Here is a 24,801-nt window from a genome sequence, read left to right as displayed (position 1 = left end):
ACAAGCAAGGATGGGGCGAGGTTCACTTTGTGAACAACTGTGTGATCAAATCATCCAACAGTTTAAGAACAACTTAAATCCACACTGGCCTCCCTGGTGACTAAGGCTGTACCTAGCCCCACTGGCACCGTTAAAGCATGCTCAGTGCCACCAGTTCCATGAGAAATGTACATGCTACATCACCAACAATCCCATTAACATCTCTACAGTGCATTTTCCCAAGTAATCTGTGCTCTCCTTATCGACAACCACTGATAAGACCTTTCAGCTGTTTCTGGTAATAGAACAGATCCTCTAACACGTATCTCCACCTGTTTTACATGTGCCTGCAACCCGTGTTCCCTCACCTCAGCCGCCAAGTCTGCATACTTCAGCTTCTTCCTTACGAATGCTTCATCTACTGCATCCTCAAATGAAACTGTTAACTCTATGAAATAATCTATACGTTTACTTTCAGAGTAGAGCACCATTTCTGACCTCAGTGTAGTTAATACAATGTACTCTGGGACCTGCAGCTTTTTCCTATGACCACCAGTAATTTCCAGTCTTGTGCTTCACCCCATCTACCAATATATGTAGCCTGTGCACATTCTTGATAACGTTACCCGTCATGCACAAAGCTAAATATATTATTACTACAGCTACTCGTCAGTGCATTAACCGCCGTTTGAGGTCCAGCAAACATGCTAAAAACCTTAGCACCTGATTACGTCTCCATGTATACAGACCCTGTAACAAACAAACTTTACAAGCTGATAGAATATGCTTCAGCGTGCCAACCCCTGTACATAATCCACAACTTGACCTACCCACAGCTCTTGCCAGGAAATCTTCCATTTCTCTAAATTCTCCAATCGAAGCCACTGGCCTTGTTTTGCCTGTGACGATTCTGTTGCACACCGTGCCTCCTCCTCCTCCTCCCGAATAAAATTAGTCATCATTTGCCTTCTCTCTGGTGATGTGGCCTTACTAAAAGCTTTTCACCAATAACCTGACCCAAGGCCCTAGCCACTTCTTTATGGTCTTGTTAATAACTCTTTCTGTCCTCTCTACTTCTGTGATTGAAACATCATAAACTGTCAATGGCCACCTAATATCAAATTTCAACTTCCCTGGCAAACACGATCTATCAATGCTATTAACAGTCTTCACCAGTTCAGCTTTTAGTCCCACAACTTGTTCTGTATCGTTTAGCGCTGCACTAACCACCTACTTAAACTCTTAACTGGTCTCTCCAGTACTGTAGGGATCAGTTCTCCTTCCATCAAAAAAAGTTTTCCTTTGATGTGGTAATTTTTTCTTACCAAATAAAGTCTTAAAAAATTAAATGGATTCCTCAAGGATGCTGCCCTTGCGTGTTTCTTCTTTTTCCTCATTTTCCTCACGTTCTCTGCTCTTCTTAACACTGCCAGCCTAACCTTAAGCTCTTTCTGTAGGCCTCTCTTTCTTCTTCCCCTACTTGCCTCCACTGCTTTCTAAGAGCCCTTAACTCCTGAATTAGTTTTATCTATTTCTACTTGCCATCTTGACCTTACTCTGTCTTGTCCCCTTTGCTTTCTCTGCAACATACCAAACCTTGCCGTTCCATATTTGTAAATAATTATACCGAAACTATTCAGTTTCTTCTCTGCTGATCCCTTCAAACCAGCCAATATACCTTTCAAATCATCATTTATACACTTCCACCCTACCTTATCTACTGCAGCTTGCCAATTTACCTTTATTCTCTGCCCAATTCCTTTCTTTTTCACCCCTTGCTTCACCCTCTCCTGCTCTCCACCATCCCTCTGGTTAACATTAGATTCACTGATTTGAACAACCCCGTAACAAGTATTATTCAATGTGGGGCCCCTGTACTCCCTTATCCAAGCACCCTCTCTTACCTTGATGAATCCTCAGTCCTCTTACTGATGTCACCTTTTCCCATTCGCACACACATCCGCACACAGGCAAACCCAGTTGCCTTTATGTTTATCCTTTTTCTCATAGTCAAAGCTGTTCCAATGTCCGTAGCTATTTAATCCTCCAGTGAGTCATCTTCCACCCCTGCTCTTGCAGACTCGAGGGGTATTGAAACTATGTGTGTCATTGTATCATTTATTGGTTACATCCACATGGTTGATTACACCATGGCTACTGCTGCCCCACAAGGGTCTATTCCCTTATGTCAGCTATCTCTCCAAGCTGCCAAAAGGTCTTTCCCCTGTTGTCAGCTGTGGTGTTCACAGCGGTCACTAGGTGATCTAGATAAGTAATTATGATCATACACAAGATAAGATGTAAAATATCCTATGCCAATCAATTAGAGCTTCACATAGGGCCCACCCCACTCTCTTCCTACCCGCAGCCACCAAAATCTGTTGAATCCTTCACCTCAGCATACGGCTGGGCGATATGGACAAAAAAAAAAATCATATCTCGATATATTTTAGTTTTATGTGTTATCTTTCATTTGGGTTTCATTGGATGTCTTAACTTTTCCCCATAATTGTAACTTGAACAAAGCTAAACAAGATGTCAGAAAAACATTTTTATTTATCAAAATGAAGACTGAAGTACATGACAAATGACTTATTAACTTATGACTATTAACAAATGACTGTTAACTTACAGACCTACCGTGTCTGTAATAAATTGCTTTTAAGATCAGTCTAAAGGCTTCAACTCTGCTCCCAGTGTGGACTTCTGGGAAATAGCTTGTCTGTAGACATGCACTTTAATCTCCCAATTTTCAATAAAATTGATAGTCATGCTCAACTATGGCTCAGAGGTGTGTCTTAACCATATATCTGTCATCAAGGCAAAATATTTTAGTCTTGCGATCCGGTTGGAAAGGGTCTGTCTGACTTAAATGTACATGTTAGGTAGCGCTTTTCGACTGGGCAATTGGCATCATGGGGCTGGAGTTTTAATCAGCCTTTTGGAACCCTTTTTCTCTACTGTTGAGACGGGGAGCATTCTCAAGAGAGAGTACGCGGGTGGGGGTGGGGCTGTGAGCAGTGCACAGACCCATAGTGGGAGAACAGAATGGCTCTATACAAGATTTAGACTTAGAGCAATTTTAAAAACTTCAAATATCGATATAAACAATATAACTTCACTCCATACCAGACTGTTCTATATTGACAAATTTTAATATATCGATATATCGCCCAGGGTGCGTAGCAGGTAGTGTCACAGTCACACAGCTCCAGGGACCTGGAGGTTGTGGGTTTGAGTCCTGCTCTGGGTAACTGTGAGGAGTTTGGTGTGTTCTCCCCGTGTCCGTGTGGGTTTCCTCTGGGTGCTCTGGTTGGTACAAGTTGGTAGGTGGATTGACGACTCCAAAGTGCGTGTGCATGCGTGCGTGCGTGTGTTTTGCCCTGTGAAGGACTGGCGTCCCCTCCAGTGTGTATTCCTGCCTTGCGCCCTATGATTCCAGGTAGGCTCTGGAACCACCGTGACCCTGAACTGGATAAGCAATTACAGATAATGAATGAATGACCAAATATACCACCCAATTTATGATCTGATCAGCCACTGGCTATCCTTAACAACTACAGTTACTCATTGAGCCCAGCCCATGAGTACCCGGTGGTTCCAGAGCCTACCTGGAATCATTGGGCGCAAGGCAGGAATACACCCTGGAGGGGGTGCCAGTCCTTCACAGGGCAACACACACTCACACATATGGACACTTTTGAGTCACCAATCCACCTACCAATGTGTGTTTTTGGACTGTGGGAGGAAACTGGAGCACCTAGAGGAAACCCACGCTGAGAGGGAATTGAACCCACAACCCAAAGCTGTGTGACTGTGACACTATGTGCTGCGCCACCGTATTGGGAGATTGTGAGTTTGAATTCAAACTATGCCAGGAGTCCACAAAAGTATTGTTGATTCTGTATATTTGAAGGTAATGTGCAGTTCATGAAATATTGCATTTTTTCAAAATTAAAAAACTAACTAACAAGAAATGGGCACAACTGCAAGATTCCAGACCTCAGAACAGCATAATGTAATAATTATCATGGGATCGTTAAACTTCTCCATGCGTCATTGGTTCATCTGCTGTACAATTTAAATGATGGAGCTACAGTAGGGAAATTGGTTTGGCGGCAGAATTTTACATGGCTTGGCCTACAACCTCGCAGGGTAGACCTTGGCCAGTCTTTTTTTTATTTATTTATTTATTTATTTTTTAAATCATGTATTAAAGGTAAGATATCTAACCAAAGTCAAGTTCACATAACAAGCACTGTACATATCACTTTTTGAATGTATTCTTCACTTGAGTGAATTTGTGGACATGATGGGTGCTTTCAGACATGTAGCCTGCATGTTGATTTTATAGGTGGGTATGTGTGACTGTGGATGTGCATTTGTATATGTGAGTGTATGCACACTTTTGCAGAGCATGTGTGACCATGCTTATTGAGCAGAGCGCCCACATGTGTTGACAGGGTGCAGTCATGCATGTATTAGCCCATTACTTTAATTTCAATACTATGAGACAGCTCCCTTGCACCTCTGATTCACTAGTGATCATCCAGGCTTTCCCCATTACTGACCTGGACTATTCTTTCAGAAGGAAATCCTCTCTCACGTTTTCATTTTATTTCTTGTTCTCCTTTTGCTGTTTGATTCGTATTTCTCCCTGTCTACACGGTCTCTGTGTTTTAGTATCTCTCTTGCTTTTAATCTTTTTTTTCCTGTTTCTCATTCTCTACATTCCTTCCCTCGTTTTATGTCTATTCCTATGCTATTTCTTTCTTTCTAAAAGCATGATTACTTAAACATGAGATTTAAAGAGTTAATACAGTCTCTCTTTTTCTCTGTATGTGTCTCTCTGTCTCCTCTCTGTCTCTCCCTCTTGCTGATTGGCTGCTGTAACCCATAGTCCTGTTGCATCCTCTACAATCATCCATTCATTCATTATCTCAAAGCTGCTTATCCGATTATGGCAGAGTATTGCCCTACCTCCCCCAACATGACTATACACACACACACACACACACACACACACACATATATATATATATATATATATATATATATATATATATATATATATATATACACACACACACAAACAAAATATATGAAAGTAGTTCTTGCTAATCCACTCCACTCTCCAAGTGTGTAGCTTACTCTCTGTTGGTACCTGACAATGTAAAAGGCACTGCCTGGGAGTACCAATGTTTTTGTAGGCTAAAGAGCATTCCTGCCATGGGAGATTATCCTCTGATACAGTGTGAAATAGCCCTGTTACCTAACACTAGCATTTTAGCATATTCATTGCACACAACTATGCCTCTACATAATACAAACTTACAAACACAGATTCATTCATATCGAAGTATCATATATTCTTGTTGCAGTTAATTTATTGTTATATTTTAGCTTAAGATCTCCTTACTCACAAGAGTTGAAGATTTACAATTTCAACACATATGAAACAAAAACAACATAAAAAAAACAGCTCAGTGATGGGCCAAACAGACCAGTGTAGGACATTGTCTTTTAATACTGGGTCAGCATATTAAATCAGTTTCCATCGGATTACAGTTCAAATGTCCAGTGTCGGTGTAGCCCATTTTGATGTTGCATTTGTTTTTGGCTGGGCCAAATGTTGTGGCATTATAAAATATTGGAAGATTAAGATGCTAGGCTACAGTTTAAACCTTAGCTGCGATTATTTTATGTATTGTCTGTCTAATAGTGAATAGATTGCTCTGGAGTATTAGTGCAAATCTCAAATAATGTAAAGTCATGGGGGTAAATCAGTAGCCTGTAGTTCTTTTAGGTGAGATCCAAATAGGCCACATAATGGATTTCTGAATCTGAGGCTGTGCAAAAAGTGAAAAAAGAAAATAGAGTGCAATTATGTGCCAATAATTTAAACTCTGTATTTAATTGTACAAATGGTACAAATACAATAATTTTAAATGTTGAAACAGACAAAAAATTGCCATTGGACAATACAAGACCAAAGACTGGGAGGTTGTGTAATGCTACCAAGAAATAGATTAAAATGATTGGTAACAGGTCAGTGACATGATTGATTTTGAAACTCACAGAGGTGACATCCTTCCGAAATGGATGGATTACAACAGCATGGCTCCTTAGTAAAAGAGTCCAGATGCTAAACTAGTCAAGACCTGTCACCTTTTAAAACAATTCCTTTTTTATCAGAGGCCCCAAGCTATTGAACAGCTGAAATCCCTGTATCAAGTGAAAACGTGAAAGCATTTCACTTTCAAAACTACAGCATTTTCTCTCCTCAGTTACCAAATGTTCACAGAGTGTTGTTAAAAGAAGAAATGGTGCAACACAATGATAAACATCCCCATGTACCAACGTTTTTGGAATGTGTTGCTGGCATCAAATTCAAAATGGACAAATTTTTTCAAAAAAACAATAAATGATTAATAAAATATTTCTGTTTATCATGTCATGTAACTCCATTTGCCTAATTAATAACATGTTACCAGCGGGTTGCTAGCTAGATTTTATGAATTTCTGGAAGGAAATTAAGTTGTCAGAGACACCAGGTGTTTTTAAATACAGAGCTATAATACATCAAATAGAAATGTGCAAAAAAGTATGTTAATACACACATTTAATATGAAATTATGGAAGATAAATAAAATTAATTGGTGCAGATCAAGATTTTTTAACTCCCAATGCCACGGTAGTATTATTTAAACTTCCTGTACAGGCTCTACATGAGCAGATTTAATGTTGGGTTTTTACAAGCTGCTAACTCTCTCTTGGCAAACACAGCTCACACTGCATTATAAAGATGTTGCCTTTCTTGCACTTGAAACCGATGTGGTCTTCATTTCCTTCCAGAGCAACTCAGAATTCGACAGGGTTTCACACTCAACTGGGCCTGCACCATTAACGAACTTGTCCGTCTCAATATTTCTTGTGATTTTAGAGCTAAATTTCTCTCCAGCCCAACATTCACTCTTGTAGTTTCCAGTGGGCTGTTTTTTTTTTCTTTTTTTTCATTCCTATTTACATTTTTCCTTAGTAACTGATGTGATTTAAAATGTAGTGAAGTAAAATACTTCAAGCTAGGGCTGGGCAGTTAATCAAAAATTAATCGAAATCGTCATTTAGGACGTCTAATCGACATAATGTTGTCTATATAGATTATATGGTCCCAGCAACATTAGAAAACAATATCCCAGCTTTAATTCTGGAGCATATTTACTGTACAAGCCTCATCACTGAGCTATGAGGGCTCAAAAATACAAAAACAAAATAATCGGTCATTAATCGTAATCAAGGTAAAATGTACAATTAATCGTGATATTGATTTGCACTTATATTTCCCAGCCCTACTTCAAGCAAAATACTCTTGAGTACAAGTAAAGTTGCAGATTATTAAATCTACTTAAAGTACATGTACACAAAAAAAACTACTCATGTCGTAGATGTAATTTGTTCCTTTTTCCCCCTCTGCCAATCAGGACACAGCCTTTAAATGTTTAGTGTCCAAATTGTGAAATTAAGTGGCCACAGGCACTGGGCATTAGGCTATTTTGACATCTGCATGCTGTCAAGCAGGACCTTACCCAGTATTCTTTACTTTACAGGCATAAATGCATTTTACAGATTATTTGCCATGTCATATTCAAACATGCATTCATAGAGAATACCTTCATTCTTGTGTTACACTAGATAGTTCTCTGGCATTAGCTGCCATTTTTTCCATCTTGACCTGACAGGTGCAGAACATGAAGTGTTATTGGTTGTTGGGATTAACTATGCTCTATAGAGACCAAGGCAAGCAATACTGATTTTAAAAATGTTGTAATCCTCTTTTTGTTCATAGTCCATAGCAAGAGCAAGCAAGGTGACTGCTGCTTTAGCACAGGCTCTGGTCTTTGCCAGACATCAGCCAATGTAAGTTTATGTAGCAAAGACTAAGTTGGGTAAATTATTATATTAGCTAAATTTCATGTTGTTAAAGACTTTAATTTCAGGGAGGAAAATGCAATAGGACAAGTACAGAGCTTATTATTATATTACATATTACAATGATGAATGGGACCATCCAGAATGTTATTAGCAATAGTTGCAATAGCCAGCATCTTTCATGGTATGTTTTTTTTGTAGAGAGACATAAGCTGCTATCAAGATAATGTGTTTTACTGGGAAGTCCAAAGTTATTTCAACAAGGTAACACCAGGCCTTATTCTGTATGTGCTGCAACAAATGTGGCTTGGTAGACACAGAGTATGTGTGCTTGACAGACCTGCCTGCAGTTCAGTTCTGTCTCATATGACACATCATGAAGGGAAGAGTCATGTAACAGCAATGACCACTGACTGCTGAGCAGTTGAAGTCTTAGGCCATGTTCACACCTGGCATTAATATGTGTCTTGGGCGATCAGATCACAAATGACTGCCAAAACACTTAGCCATTCACACATGAAATTTAAATGCATCTCCTGTGACCACATCATTTCTGTTGGAGGTGGAGCATGGCAGAGTCAGGATTCCCATGGTAAGGAAAACACAGAAATATACTCTATACTAATTGAGTTTTTGTCCTAGAAAAATAATAAATGCACTAGTGCTGCAGTGGTATGTATTACAATAATAAAAATATCAGGAAATTTGCTCAGGAGTCAATGAAACTAAATCTCCTGTCAATAAAGCAATACACTTAGCCTAAATAAATTAAATTCTCAAGTGGGTGTCTAGAAAGGATACAGGAAGCTACCAGAATCTACATCCCTCTACTCATTGTTAAAACAGCATTAATGTAAGAAAGCTTCATTAATACATCAGGAAATTGCCAAGAGTTACAGAAAGGGTGATTTTAAAGGGATATTTTACAATTGAGTAAATAAATCAATCAATCAAAAAAAAAAAAAAACCTATACAAATATAAATGCAGCCATACACCTCACAGCTGTGTGTCACTCAACAATCAGTAACAAATGTTGTGTATTCATGATTGTAGTAAAATAAATTATACTGGTAGATATAAGCTTTGGAAAAAGATGTAAGTTGTGGAAAATGAGAACTGTATGAATTTTACTTTTGTGTCAAGCCTGCAAAAAAAATGTTGTACATGAGGATTTATACAAGTATTTAAATCAAAGGTAAATGTGGGCTTAATTGTTTAGCACTGCAGCTTCAGAACAGTGTGTTTAATCATGTTTACTAATACTGATACTCTATATTAAGAGACTAAGATTGGGATTGGGGACAAAATAACTTGATCGGGATGTTATCGAGATGAGGTTTTTGCTCTATTCCTGTTCCACAGGTTGGTAATATTGACTTGTCTTTATTGTTTTGGATCTCTTAGGATGGAAATGTCTCAAAACTCCTGAGACGATTAACTGCATTACCAAAAATGCTACAAGATTAAATGTAAAGTTTACAAATTTAGTTTCTGTGGTAATTCAAACAGTGAATAAAAACCTACAGACAAAGACTTCAGCCACGTGCAAACAGTCAGTGCTAAAAACAACTGTTCATTAACACAGCAATGATTTCTGATTGCAGCCGTAGCAAATGCCCCAAGCACAACACTCTCCCACCAGTGCTCATTTTGTTCTTGCTCCCAGATTGATTTGTGGGAGAGCGTTGTGCTTGGGACCTTTTCTGAAGTTGAATGATTAACAAATCTTTGCATGTGTCATACCACGTTTAAATACATTTGCAAATACATTAGTGTCTGTCCATATTGCTGTTAAGCATTTTGTTTTGACTGATCGCCAAGCATGTGCATCGTCTGTTGTTTGGAGTGTACTGGGAGGATTTTTGGTTGTTGAATGTCTCTGGGGGAGACAGATGCATAATCCTGACACTCCAGATGAATGAAATGACCAGATATAAATGGGTCTAAGACTAACATAAGCTTCCTCCGAGACATAGGATGCTATACTTCAACATTGGATAGCTGATTTTTTCTCGGAAGAGAATACTAACTGTCCTGATAGCTAACAGACACTGCTATGGATAGCATCACACTAATTAATGGCAAGAAGGATGACCATCCTATCAACTCATAGAGAGGGAGGTTAGTTTTGCTCTCTTGGACAAGGAAGGACTTGAATCTGATTTTTTTTTTTTTTTTTTTTAAATATGTAACGGGCATATTTGAAAAAGCCTTTTTTCACTTTCCACAAATTCTACCTCAGGATGATGCAATTGGAAATGGAAGTTTAAACTGATCGTCTCTAGTCTGTAATCCTATGGAATAAATATTTTTACCAGGGAAAAGATCAGGGTCAAAGTTCACTTGTTCCTTCTATGGCAAAACATTTTAAAGTGAAAGCTCATATCTCACCTAATTCACCTAATTAAGTGGGAAATATTAATTTGGTGGTGGAATGAATCCAGGTGAATTGTCCATGACACAAAGCTGGGTCAGGGATGCCTATAGTCTGTCTATGTCTAACTTTCATTTTTCACTCCTACTCATTCTCCTGTTACCATGACAAGCTGCTTTATTCATGTTAGATCTCTCCAGCATCAGCAAGTGTGTTTTGCGGCTGCCTCCCACCCACAACTGATATAGAAAAACACTTCCACCCTCTTTACATTTTTCCATCTACCCATCCATCAATTCAGCCAGCCTGTTAGTTAATTAGAAATCTCAAGATTAAAAAAGAAAACAAATCATGTCTCTTTTTGGTTTGAATAGGCTGCATTTTATTTCAGCTTACTGTATTTCATTCTCTTTAACACTGCAGACCTGGTGGCCCATCCACCCACTAAGGCTTTCCACAATTTGATTAGCTAATAGAGTAAAAGGACAGTAGCTCACTGTACATCAAACAGAATAGTGCTTCTACCAGTTGCTCTAACCTCTACGTCATGTCCTTACCTCATTAGCTAATAGAAGTAGAGTTCAGGGAGGAAGGTTGGAAAGCAGAGAATGGAAGAGAAAGAGGTCCTTGTATGACCATTTTATAATTAAGTACAAATGGGCAAGAATTATGCCATAGTGTGTTAAATTAGCATACTTTAAAATTAAGAGCAGCTTTAAAAAAAAAAAAAAAACAATCAACACACTTACTACTAATACGCTGCTGTTAAAGGAAATATAATATTTTTAAGAGAAGAGTAACACGCAGGAGCAGAGCCTCAAACTCCCCCAGTGACCTCTGACACTGCTGAATTCCCTGTCCTGTTCTGTAAATTGGGGTGAATTTTTAATATGCAAGTATTTGACTGGAAGCTAAAGGCTTCTTAGCTTCGAAGCTAAGCCTGTGTATCGCGTGGGCTTGATCTGTTTGACCAGAGAGAGTAAGCCATAGACAAGCACGCAGATTCAGGTGACGCTGCAGCAATACCACAGCTCCAGTAAAAGACACCCAAACCCATCCATCTCTCACTAAAGTAGATGCTGTGAGACTCCTAAATGATTTGTGTTGATAAGATTCTGTGTGTCAGTATGCAGGAGGGTGTATGGTTCAGTCACTATGTGATTCGCTCCATCTGTCCCTGTGAGTGGGGGGTTTGGGGTTAATCCCCCATCTTCAATGTGTCCCTCATGGGCACCCAGCATTCTTAAAGCTGCAGAGAGTATCCTGATTACTGTAATCTCCAACATGCATAGATGTTACAGCATCGGCCATAACTAGTCAGAAACAATCTTTCTAGACTGTGCAGGTGTACCTCAAACAATCAAATATACTTACAAAAAAATGAAGCTGAAAGTACAATTTATCTTAAATTGTAATAGAAATGTAGATGGTGTCTTTTGCTAATCAAAACTATGGCTGTTACAACTACTAATATGAATGAAATTAATGAAAACATTTAAAGATGTGTGTGTGTGTGTGTGTGTATATATATATGTATATGTGTGTATATATTTTTAGGCACCAGAGATTATGAGATTATTTGAAAAGCTATTTATCTGAGCAGTAAGTGGTTATTTGCTAAAAACAAACAACCAAACCAACAAATAATGCCCAACATTAGAATAAAACCAAATAACATTATTCCAGTGAGTATGATATTCTGTGTGTGAATGTGTTGGTTTAAATTTTTCCAAATCTGTCTGTATTATTTGAGGTTATCGTCCTATACCTAGTTTTACCGGTTAATAAGTAATGATTTTAAATGATGTGTGCTGTTGATTTAACAAATTCATGCAATCAAAGAGAATCTGAACAAAACATTGGTCTTCAAACTCACTCACACCTAATACTTTTATAGAAAATAAGGATCTTATATTTCTTATTTGTTACATATTATTATTTTTTTTATTTATTTACTGTGATTATTTATAATTTTATAAAAGCACCATGCTTACTGAGAAGGCATTAGTTTAAATAGATATAATTATCTTAAGTGCCTAAGACTTATGCACAATACTGTATATTTTTCAATAAATTGGCAGTAATTAATTTGCATTGTCTGTACTGATAATGGATTTTTCTACTGCTAGTACCCAATGCAGCGAGAAACAACCTGAATGGGGATATATTTTTATTTGAATTTTTTCCAACATTATGTTTCAGTGTCCACTCAAATAATGTTTTAAGGCTTCAAGGTAATTTAATTATTCTCATTAAATACTTAGAATTTATTTTTTATAAATAGTACAAAATATATTTGGAACTGAAAATAGTTTTGTTCAGAGTCTGTATGAATTGTTATAAGAAATAATCCTTGCACACAGTTTTTGATCATTTCTGAATGTGCAAGTACTGATGCTTCATTGTTGGATTCAACCTGGCAAACTGGTGTTTTGAAAATTTTAGCTTGGATTGGTAGACGTGTGTGCAACAGCATTGTTTCTCTTTGCAGAAGACATTAAAATAAAGTTAAAGAATCAAAGAACCAAGTCATTGTGTCTCTACTCCTTATCTTCTCTATCATAATAGACAATAAGAAAGGACAAAGGTGGATACAGATGGTTGGAAATTGTGCCAGTGCCCCAGAAAGCACAATGCCTTTATTCTATTTTTGGTCAAAGATTATGTATTTCATTGAGGGTATGCTGAAGACTGGTGTTTTCCATGCAGTGACACACAAGCCTGGATTCAGGTTGTGTTTTACCAGATCACTCCAAATATTAGAATATTCTATAATGTGAGTTTGAGTGAATGTGTAAGTATGTGTTGCCCTGCTAAGGTTCCCAACTTGATTCTGGGTAGGCTTTGGACCCACCGCGACCCTGAACTGGATGAGTGGTTACAGACAGTGAATGAACGAATGATTCTAAACTTCAAGCTAAATAAGAAGAATGGGAATACAATAAGGCAGTACAATAGTGCAGTGATGCTCTGCAATGGCCCAGCTCACCCAATGATTTTAAGCAGTCCTCCTCTTTAGCATGGCAGGCTTAGAGAGGCTTGTCTCTGAGCTTACTGTGGAAGCTTACTGTGAATGCACTATCATAAAAAACGCATGCTAATACTGCATGGAAATTAGGAGAAACGTACAGTTAAGACCATCAAATGGAATGCATACACTTTCTTTAGGGAAAGAATTTTAAATGATTTATCGCTGTACTATTAAAACACATTATAGTTCAATAATATATGATGATATTTTTTGTGTGTTTACACATCAAAAGGTATTCTAATATAAATAATCATGCTAATATGTTAATTAATTCATTTAAGGCACAGCATAAACTTTGTAAGAATAAAATAAATACAAAACATTAAAAAATGGAGTCAGTGCTCAGACATTTAATTTGTTTAAACCACATTTGTGCCAAGAGTTGCAGAAAATCTTAAGGATTTATTTACTTTTCATACCAGTAGAGGTGTGATTGGTGTGAATATTGCAATATATAAGGAGTAATTATACTGAATTAAATTTTTTTTATGAATTTCATTTGCTGGTGTTTTTACTACATAATATGTAGCAGTAAAAATTACACTGCTTACACTACACAAACCTTACACTGAAAATTGTAAAATAAGACAGTGTGTCCCCAAACTTTTGATAGACAGGGTAAGTGTCATCCGATTATAAACTCTTTAAACCAAATTAAGTAGCTCTTTTGTAGACTATACTATTGTGCTGCTCTCTTGAATAGAACTCAGTTGAGGATTGGGGGGATGAAGAGAGCCTGATAGAAATGGACAGGTGTTATGTAACATTTGGATGTCTCCACGGTTTCCCCCATGCCCACAACTGCAAGCTTGAATGAACATCCAGGACCAGTAGGGTGGTTGACCCTCATAAATTATAATGACCTCCCCCTGCAAGCCATCTCCTGTCCATCCCACTGTTCCTTTAGGCTTAATGCTCTAGCCTATATAACAAGGCACACTGAAATGTATATGAAAATGAATAGCAGACTAAAATAGATTAAAGCAGTGCTTTGTCCATCATCCTTTATGGGTTTTTCTTTCCTTTCCCCAGAACACATTACTTTTGCTGTTCTTTTCTCGGCCTCATTTTGCTTTAGTGTGTGGATGAGTCTTAAGTTGCAGATATCATCTTGTCCTGGTTATCTCTGCTGTCTGATATCTTAAAACCCTTCTCACATTTTCACATAAGATAGTGGGGAAAAGATTACAATCACTATCAAACTTCATTTCTTCTGGCTTGATTGTGAAATTTTTGTTTCAAATCAAATAATAAAGTGGCTAACATGGCTAACACCTAATGCGGTAGTTTATTGCATACCTTAAACAGAGGGTAACTACCCATTAAGCCCATGTGTTATTTAACATTATGAATTAATTAAAGAAAAATAGATTAATATTTGCGCTACTCATTATTCTCAACAATTATCTATTTGTTAGTTCCATGTAATTTTTTTATTAAACACCAATTGCATTTGCCAATGCTAAATTAGTCATGAAAAAACATTGATATTTTGGGATCTCTCAGATACAGTCACATTTTTGCTGAAGATTAACACATTAGTTTCTTTAGAGATACCCTACTAAATAATTAAGCTGGTCAAGTATGTACACTGAAGGTTTTCTGATTTGTTTTACTTTAGTCTACATATAAATATAATATAAATTGTTGTGGACAGCTGAATATTTTTAGATATGTGTTGCTTTAAGGTGGGCTTAGATGGTACAGTGCTACAAAAAGAAGCACTACTACATAGTATTGAGAATCTATATATTAGCATTAGCTAATACACAGCACTTGTTTTCAGTGAGAAGTAAAAACTATAACTAAAAGCAATGGAATCAATTATCTAATAAAACATAAATGAAATGAGATTAACCCAGAACTGCTCATGAACAAAGAATTAAATATCATTAATTTTCTGGGTTAAGTTTCTGGGGTTGGTCATTGGTTCCGGTGTTGGGATAGCAAACCAGCATTAATAAAAGGAGTGGGTGCATATTTTTTCCATTTTTCAAATATTTAACATGTTACTCGAACAAAAAAAATCCAGCAACATATTCATTTTTTGTTTGTTTGGAAACAATACATGTTTTTAGTTTGTCAATAAATCATTATGTGGGCTACATGAACTGCGCATATTTTCAAATGAGAGATTAATCTTGCATTTTCCCAACATATATACATTGTAAATCAGGTCAGTATTTATAAAATATATATGAAAACAGATTTTGGTGGGTAAACAGAAGAAATATCAAACACTCCTGAAATAGTATATTTTAGCTAAATAAGGGATATGCATAGGAAAGTGTGAATGTATAAAGTATAATAATGTCAATACAGTGAAATAGGTTTTTACTTTTTTTATTGGTAGTTATACTTTTTTTCCTCTTTTTTTCTGCACAGTTTAGCTTTGCATCCAGAGCGAGTGTTGGTGGCCACGGGGCAGGTGGGAAAAGAGCCGTATATATGTGTGTGGGACTCGTACACTGTCCAGACTGTGTCCATCCTGAAGGACATGCACACACATGGTATTGCCTGTCTTGCCTTCGACCTTGATGGACAGGTAAGCAATGGTCACACATTTTCATATGTGCAGTGATTACTATAATACGACAACACTGCTGTTATGGCAAACTATAGTTCATTGCTTGGGAAGGAGTACCAAAATACATGCTTTTAAAAATTTATTTTCATACTAGCTATGGACGAACAAAAATCTAATCTAATCCAACTATGTATAAATATATACATTTCATAAATGCAAAAACAAATGTTTTATTATATGATATGAGATATATATATGAAGCAGATAATCAGCATGAGATAAGCTTAAAGGCCTAACTGAAAGTGGGAGTTATACTCTATCCATTTTACATCACTTTACTGTTTTTTAATCAACAGTAAATGGTTATTTTTTATATTGAACTATTAATACAGTTAAGTGATATTTAGACTTGCTTCAGCTAGTTCTGTGTTGTTCAGTTTCCCTCTCCGTTCCTGTTAAACATTGTTAAATGTTTGAGTGCGCATCACATTCTCACCATTTAAGACGACGTTAATGATGTGAAGCTGTAGAGAAGGCTGTGTATTGGCAAGAACGATACGTTGGTGCTATAACATGAGAAATTGGCGCTGGGGTACTGATCTTCATATACCAGTGCCAGTTTCTCACGTTATAGCACTCCCTCTCATGTATTATTGCTTATATTGACAGGGTCAATATGCAACTGCTAATTTGTTCAGACTGCAGACAAAGTAGTGCCTTGATGTTGGATGTTACAGGGACTGTAGTCTCAGCCAGAGACGCTCTGCCCACATGAGACAAGAGTCTGATACTTTCAGTGCACTAACCTGTTTTTTTGTGGGTCAGTTAAATTTCTTTTCCTGCAGTTGTAGGCGGTTCTTGGCCATGTTAAGTGGCAAAAGGCACCAGACTCTTCCTAGATAGTCTGGCAATTAGAGACTACAGGGACTGCAATAAATGCACATGCTGATCTCACTGTTCTAATTAAAAGAAAAGTCTATAGAGCTGAAATATGCGGAAAAAAACCTTTTATTTCCTCCCAATTTTGTAGCTCTCTGGTCTGTTTGTGTGCTTGAAACTGATCTAACATGTTTACAAAGCCTCAGTGTCCATAAATGGTTAAAAAACAAAAGTCTTGGTCTGCTATGCTAGGCTTTCTCTCTCTGCTCACAATAGAAAAATGGCATTTTGGAGAGTTTAGACAGTGATGAGACCATAAAAATGTTGAAAAGCATGAACTGAGATGAGAATATTGCTGTATTTCTGTTCCATTGATGGGTAATATTGACATTTTTTGCTGTTAATGGAACTGACTCTAAATTTGAGAGAGAGCTAACTGCACGAAAGTAATCACAGGCTTAAAGTACTACAAAACTAAACAACTTGAGTACCAAATGAGTTTCTGTGGTAATTTTTCCCCCTTAAACATACCGTTCCACATTAAAAAAACACAGAGCTTCTAAACGTGAACAAACCAGAGAGCTGTGTTTTCGAACAAGTGTAGACATCCCTTGTAATAAAATAAAATGCATAGTTCCTGTAACATCTAACTTAACATTTATTATGGTAAGCATATGACCGTCCCAAGTGAAAAACTACTTATTTTTATTTTTATTTATTTTATCTTTTTTTTGGTCGTGTGTGAATCCTATAGGTGGTTAGGGGAGGAAGGGAAGTGCTTTATGAATCCTTTATTTTTTATTTTAATTTTTTTATTCTTCGAACAGGCATAATGACAAGCCCGCGAACTAAAATATCTATGATCAGAGCTTGTTTCTTTTAATTGCTCTTTAAAATCCCTTTGTGTCTTTTTTCATTTTTTTTCTCTCTTCAGGTTAGTTTTCTCTTAACACATTTATTTTCTCTTTATAACCTTTTCTCATTTCTGCTTTAGCCTTCTCTTTTCTGGTTTATCTTCTCTTTCAAATGTACCCACAATTACCATTTGCTCCTTTGAAAAGGTGCGACATTGGTTGTGTTTGAGCCTGGCTTTATATGCAGCACTGCACAGCTGAAATTGCTTGGTGCTGATTGTTGCTGAGGATTCTGGGATTTTGAGTCCTGAGAGCCAGATCCTCCAGCTCTTCCCCTGCTGGTGGCTGCCTGTATCGACCGGACTCTAACAAACATAACAACTTAAAATGAACAAATGTAAAAAAAACAACAAAAAAAAACATATACATGTGAATATGTATGTAGTTCGTATTGTGTTCTTTGTTGTGGAATTCAACATAAGCCCACATTTAACAGCAATGCTGTTGGATAGGTTCGCTAATACTAACATTGTTTTTTTACAATTGGGTGGAAGTCTGAAGACAGAATGCTCTAGTGGTTGGGAGTTTAAAAACAATGCAAAATTAACTGCCACACATCTTTGCATGTAAACCATTATTTAAAATCAATACTGAGAAACTGAGCTAGTCAGATAACTTGGATCAGTGCTGTTATTGAGTAATAATCAGTCACGTAGAGAGAACTGTTTCTGACCTGGGTTTGCTATGAGTTTTACAAAGACATCACAACTCAAAACACGGTTACATGCTCAAGATTTCCCATGTCAGCAACCATTCATTATTCGCTCTTTGCTAACAGGAGTGCCTTGGAAGGGCAGTTTCCATGTCAGACTCGTGGTTGTAAACTTTATTTATCAACTTAATTAAACTTAATTAATCAGTTACCTTCATCAGATTTCTGACAGATTACCACTATTCTTCTCATATCAAGTGTTTGGTACTCTAGTAAATCCCCATTTTAATATCAGTGAGACCATTTTATTAGGATAATTCATTGTGATTATTGATTCATACACATCGAATAACAAAAGCAAATTATGAGTTGAATTTTTGTGTAAGCCAGGAACATCTGGTTTGAAATGAACAGCAGAGTGATGTCCATGCATAGCTGCCCACAGGACCCCACACAAGTTTGTTATGTCTCCTTTTGTCATTGCCTGAATGACCACAGGAGAAAAAAAATCATAGATTTCAAAATCATTCAAAGATTATTTATTCATGGCTATCTGAGATTTTTTGAGTTGAGAATAACCACTCACCTCTTCCAGGAGGAAAATCATCCCAGCAGAAGTGGTGCCTGCAAAGAGCTGGAAGAGGAAATTGCTTTCAGCTTTTTTTTTTCTATCTAGACAGATGGAAAAGCAGAGAGAGTGGGAAAGATGATGTCTCTGAAGCCCCAAATGCCTCTAGCCAATCTCCACTTCATAAATGTATCAAAGGCCTGACATGAGATGGTTTACTAAAGGCGCCTCACTTTGTACAGATTCTGCTTGGAACTGTTCTCGAAGGAAACCTCAGCATACTGGCTTATGTAATGAGGGCCTGCCTATGTTTGAATTGGAAATAGTTACAGCAGAGTTGATGGAATGGAGGCACAGTGCTAAAATGTACCAGAACTTGCATCAAAGTCATCACTTGCTAAGGCCTTTGAAGGTAGCTGAGCCTTGAAGTCTCACTGAGTATATGCCAGATTGAAAAAGGCAAAGGTTTGTTGAAAATATTAACCTTGTTTGTGCTATGTGAGAGCAGTACATGTGAGAGTTTGTTGATTGTTATGGAGAACATGAGAGGAAGTGTAGAAGAAAAAATAATGTGTTTTATTATTATTATTGACTGGGCAGGCACCCTCTCCCAAAGACTGAACCTGATGACTGAAAAGTGATCATGGATGAGATGATATTTTTTTTCTGATATTTATCTTATTTACTAAGTGAAAACTTAAACTATGTGCTTAATAAGGGTCTTTGTTAGAATGTTTCATTGTTGTTACTGTTTATATTGTTGTAGGATTTCACAAATCAGAAAACTGAAGTTATATCACTTTCACTGACATTTTCAGAAATTCCTTGGCTAGAGAAGCACATGGAACATCTGGTCAATAATCTATAAGTGATTTGTGCATTTTAAAACTGGCTACACTATATGAAGGGCAGCATATAACATGTAAAAAAACAGGAGCTAATTCAGAAATAAATGTTAATACTTGCATATTTCACTCACTTATCTCTAACCATCTGAATTTGTAAGTAAATTCAGCATTAAGTGTTACACAAGAATATCTAATGTGTATTTGAAATTTGATGCATCATTCCATTTTTTTTTTATGTTGATTGGCCTAAGCAGTGTTCACAAGATGTAGGCTAATCCTCTGTAGTGCAGTACATGCAGTTCGGTCAGCTGTTTGTAAAACATACATTGTTACTATGATCTTTACAGATTATTTCTTTATTTCTTAGTGTTTGGTGTCTGTGGGCCTTGATTCCAAGAACACTATATGTGTATGGGACTGGAGGAGAGGGAAAGTGTTGGCGGCTGCTCCTGGTCATACAGACAGAGTAAGGACACACACACACACACACACACACACACACGACATTACGTGCATCTATTAGATCATTTATCACAGCCAAAGCAGACGGCCATAAACAAGTTATTGCTGAATATGTGTTTCAGCCTAAGATGGCTTCATCTAAAAATGCATTCATGAAATAAATATCTGATGATGTAGTATGATTGAAAATGTCTAAATATGCATTTAAACACACATGCGCTTACACAGAGACAAGATTTAGGATAAATAGTGTGGACATATATTCCAGTTCACTTCAAATTAGCTTAGTTTTTTTACTGTTCTTTTTAAATGGATACCAAAGAGTGATATTTAGTAAATGAATGATAGTAGATATGTACAAATATTGTAATGATATCTCACTGTGTTCTATTGGTGTTTATTTCCAAAGATTTTTGACATATCTTGGGACCTATATCAGCAGAGTAAGCTTGTGAGCTGTGGAGTCAAACATATCAAGGTACATGCTTACTTCTCATTTGTCTGTGTATATTGTACCTGTGTCTGTTTCTTTCCTGCTTTATCTCAGAGAGAACATTCCATAGATAAATTTAGTTGCCAAAGGTCTGTTGATTTTGTTAGATTAAAAGAAGTAGAAATCCTTCATAGAGATTTGTAACAGCTACAAGATTTGTTTTTATACTATTTATTTTGATTAATTGGCACATATTCATTTACACATAGTGGGCTATTTATCCAACAGAACGTTAAACCCAACAAATAAGTTCTGCAGTATTATTTGCAGAACATTTTCATGTATATTTGTTCTACGTGGAGGATTTGTTGACTTATTTTACTTAATTTCACATTTCACAAAATCAACAAAAAGTGACATCAAGAATTCCACGACCATTTATTAAAACTGTATCTAATAATAAATAACATTCTGTGGATTTGCTGTTTGTTCAAACCATTGATTTATTTAAAGCTTAATATAAAAATTGGCAAAAATATGTTTATTTTTTAGCTGCAGTGTGGGCCTCCATACATTAGATTTGTTTTTCCAGCATGTGCCACAGGTTCATTGTCAAATTTCGATCTGGGTAATTTGGGGGCCTTGCTGGAAAAACAAGTCTGATCTGTTTAGGGCCACCTTGCAACATACAGGAACTTTGGATAAAGCCTTTGTGCCAGATAGCTCAGGACACATTTAGAAGTGTGCCAGTGCCTTGATAGGTGTGTTTGAGACTTAATTTCTACACTGAGATTGTATTTCCACACTGTTGGGCTGTCCCAACAAGGATAGCTTATCAAAGAATCATACCAAAGAATAAAATTAAAATAATAAATCAGTACAAATCTCAACGGGTGTCCAAAGTCCAATTTCAAGAGAGGGAAGTATCTGCAGTAAAATGTTGGATTTTACACTCTTTTGTATGGAAGCATATTGCTGCCATACATAATAAAAAAAAAAATCCTCAGTATGACGTTATGAGATAAGCATCTCGTTATTATTATCATACCCGGTGCATGGAGCTGATGCTCACAGCACTCAAATCAGCTGCTGCTTAGTTACCAGTGTGTGAAAGAAGCACGATGATTAGGCCAGTTTAAGGAAAAATAAGCCCAAACACACAAAACATTACATGGATGTCGAACTAGACACAATTGGATCAAAGGATCATTGCTGGTCACTGCGGCGTGACCCAGTAAAACCACTGCTCAGTGGCTCTTGTGTTGGAACAGTATTGGTATTACCGACAGAATGGACACAGACATATCTCATAAAAACGAGATACATATCTCATAATAACGAGATACTATTGAAAAAGATGCTTATCTCATAACAATATACTGAGTCATTTTTTTTTTAATCGTGTGTGGCAGAAATACGCTCATACTTTTGTGCAGCAGTTAATGCTCTAAAATGAAACTCAGTTTTTAATAAATATAAACTGTTTTTTAAATTTGTGTTTTTCATATTTTGAATACATTGTTAAAAAAGTATGAATAATATTTTTTGAAAGAGAGACTGGCCCTTAGGCATTTTAATATGATCCAGTTCGGTCCCCTTTGAAAAATGTTTGGACACCATTGGTCTAGTGTATATATCAGCGATGTTAAACAGTGTCTTGTTACCACAGTTTTTGATTTTGCAAACATCTGAACTAAAAACATGAAAAGGCATTCAGCTATTTGATCACATTTGTTTATAAGAACTTAGAAGTTTTTCAAGGAGAACTCTGGCACACATGGGAAAATATGCAAAGCTCTGCAGTTGGGCTGTATATTCTGGTTGGTTTTAGTTTCTGGTTTGAAATTACATAAGTACTACTTGTACAATATTTTTTAGACAGATAAGTATTGTAATTGAGCTCCAGAAGTCTGGTTACAAAGCAAATGATTAATAAAATGTAACCTTCATGAGAAATACTAAAAGTCAAACCAATGATTATAGATACTTGACATGTTTTAAAAATGCAGTATTTTGCATTACATCTTCAGCCCAAATAATCTATAGTAATTTAGGCTAGTAATTAGCTCATTTCACTCTTTTGATATACTATGTTATAGTACTACTGATATACAACTTTGCATTTTTCCCCATGTGTGCCAGAGTTCTTGCTTAAAAAAAATTTTCCTCCAGGACTGGACCCAAATATTTGTCTATCTGGAAATTCATATGTGGTGTATATTTTCAGTATTTAATTTTGATGTTTGGATATTTTATTTAAATAATTTAGTCATTTATCATTACACTTATATAGCGCCTTTCTAGATACCCAAGGATGCTTTACAATCAACACTGCTCAGAAAGCCATTCCATTCAACACTCAATCCACACACACACACACACACTGGCGAGAAGCTGCAGCCAAACATGTGCAGCGTACCGTCCATCTGGAGGACTGCATCAGGCACTAGGGTTTCACCCAGGATAGAGCGCCAATCCATATCTGGGCACACACACATTCACTCACAAATACAGACATTCATTCACATACACACTCATTCCCTCGCACCAGGACAGTTATTTCAGAAGCCAATTTACCTCACCTTCACGTTTTTGGACTGTGGGAGGAAATCAGAGACCCCAGAGGAAACCCACACCTATCCATCTATCCATCACAGTTTAGCCTTTATCAAAGTCACTCAGACCGTATTTCTTGCTCCCAAAACATTTATTGCAAGACGAGACTTTTCACATACTGGCTATTATATACCACCACTTGAGAGCTGTGTAACGAGAAAATCAATATTATTCACTTCACCTGTTTTCATTTTGTGGCTTATTTTCAACTTAAGCAAGGAAAACACATAAGGCACATCCCCATTTAAATAAAACTATCTCTTCCCCTTCCCTGCTTCTCTCTCTTACTTTACAAATTTCATCCAGCTAATCCTTATCCAACTGTAGCTTTGCTTTTCAGAAAATTTTCTCTCAAACCCTCTCTCCCAGTCTCTGTCCATTGCTCCATCTCTCTCTCTCTCCCTTTCTCCCTCTCTCTCTCTCTCTTTCTTTCTCTTTCTGATCCACCTCTTCCAAGCTGTGCAGACTTTTCTGTGCAGCAATTGTTCCACGTAATTCCTGAGTCTTTCCCCTGGGACCATGTGACATCTGCTCCCAGGGACAGTGCTCAGTCAGCGATTATAGCACTCAGTGCATGCAGGAGATTTAGACTGGAGTAATCTCTCTCTCTCTCCTTCTCTCTCTCTCTCTCTCTCTCTCTCTCTCTTTTTTTTTTTCTCTCTCTCTCTCTCTGGGGGGCAGGAAAAAAGCATAGGGAAACACAGAAGCTTTGTGAAATGGCTTTTGCTACCATGCAATAATTACTACTACAGTGACTGAAGGCAGCGCACATTTGTAGTTCAGTTTTAGTAAATGTACATTGTACTGAGATGTAGATGACAGAACAGAATGTAAGTAGAGGCAGGGCTAACACTTTAATACAAAACACAGTTAAAAAACTATAATGATGGAACAGGTCAAGGTCATACACTAAATAACAAAGGCAAAAACATACACCAAAAGGGCCTGGCAAACGATGGTTGAATAACAGAAAGTTAAGTGAGCACACAAAGATATCCAAAGCTCAGAGAATATACTCAGAAAGACATGAAAAACGTTCAAGACAATACTGTGCACTGAAGCTTAGCAAACATGCCTTTTAAGTAATTAACTGACAGGTGCAACAAGTCAGTACTCTGGAGTGGGACTATGGATTCTTAGTCTCTGATTGGTGTTGGAGCAGTCCATCATCTCCCTGTCATTCACTGAAAAGTCCTGGGAATTGTGGTCCATAGACATAGAAGAAGAGGGCAGCATGACACTGAAAAAGATAATAATTGGCTTTCAGTTTAGGTGTGTGTGGGTGTGTGCTCTATGCCTGTTTTTTTTTTTTTTTTGGCTCAGGCATTTACTCTGTAGTCCCTCTAGTACGGTAGTGCATTAAGCATTAAATTGACACTGTATATTTAGGTTGTAGTAAAGTGAGACATACTAGCAGAGGCGCATTGCTCTTTCTAAATAATACTGACCACATCCAAAATACAGAATGACCAGCCCACCACTCACTAAATAAAATTTTCATGACAAGTGCCATTATATCAATTACATCTGTTACACTGTATAATTGCAATGTGAACCATATTTTATATCTCTAGTATTTTTTTATTAT

At 37.0% G+C, this 24,801-nt stretch overlaps 1 protein-coding gene across 4 annotated transcripts in view; it reads left to right on the top strand.

Moving 5' to 3' along the window:
- eml5 (EMAP like 5) overlaps positions 1 to 24,801 on the top strand; it is a 75,746-nt gene that overhangs the window by 9,295 nt on the left and 41,650 nt on the right. For all 4 annotated transcript variants that reach the window (XR_010802597.1, XM_066670481.1, XM_066670472.1 and 1 more), the window contains exons 2-4: positions 15,700 to 15,859; positions 20,070 to 20,168; positions 20,574 to 20,642. Coding sequence is in view for 3 of the 4 variants with exons in the window: in XM_066670481.1 (XP_066526578.1) it covers positions 15,700 to 15,859; positions 20,070 to 20,168; positions 20,574 to 20,642 (328 nt within the window). In the remaining variant the exon portion in view is untranslated. The remainder of the gene's footprint in view (positions 1 to 15,699; positions 15,860 to 20,069; positions 20,169 to 20,573; positions 20,643 to 24,801) is intronic.

The sequence above is a fragment of the Hoplias malabaricus genome, chromosome 1 (assembly GCF_029633855.1).
Source record: "Hoplias malabaricus isolate fHopMal1 chromosome 1, fHopMal1.hap1, whole genome shotgun sequence".
Lineage (NCBI taxonomy): Eukaryota > Metazoa > Chordata > Actinopteri > Characiformes > Erythrinidae > Hoplias > Hoplias malabaricus.
The sequence above is the reverse complement of the archived record's forward strand: the minus strand, read 5'-3'. Positions and strand labels throughout refer to the sequence as shown.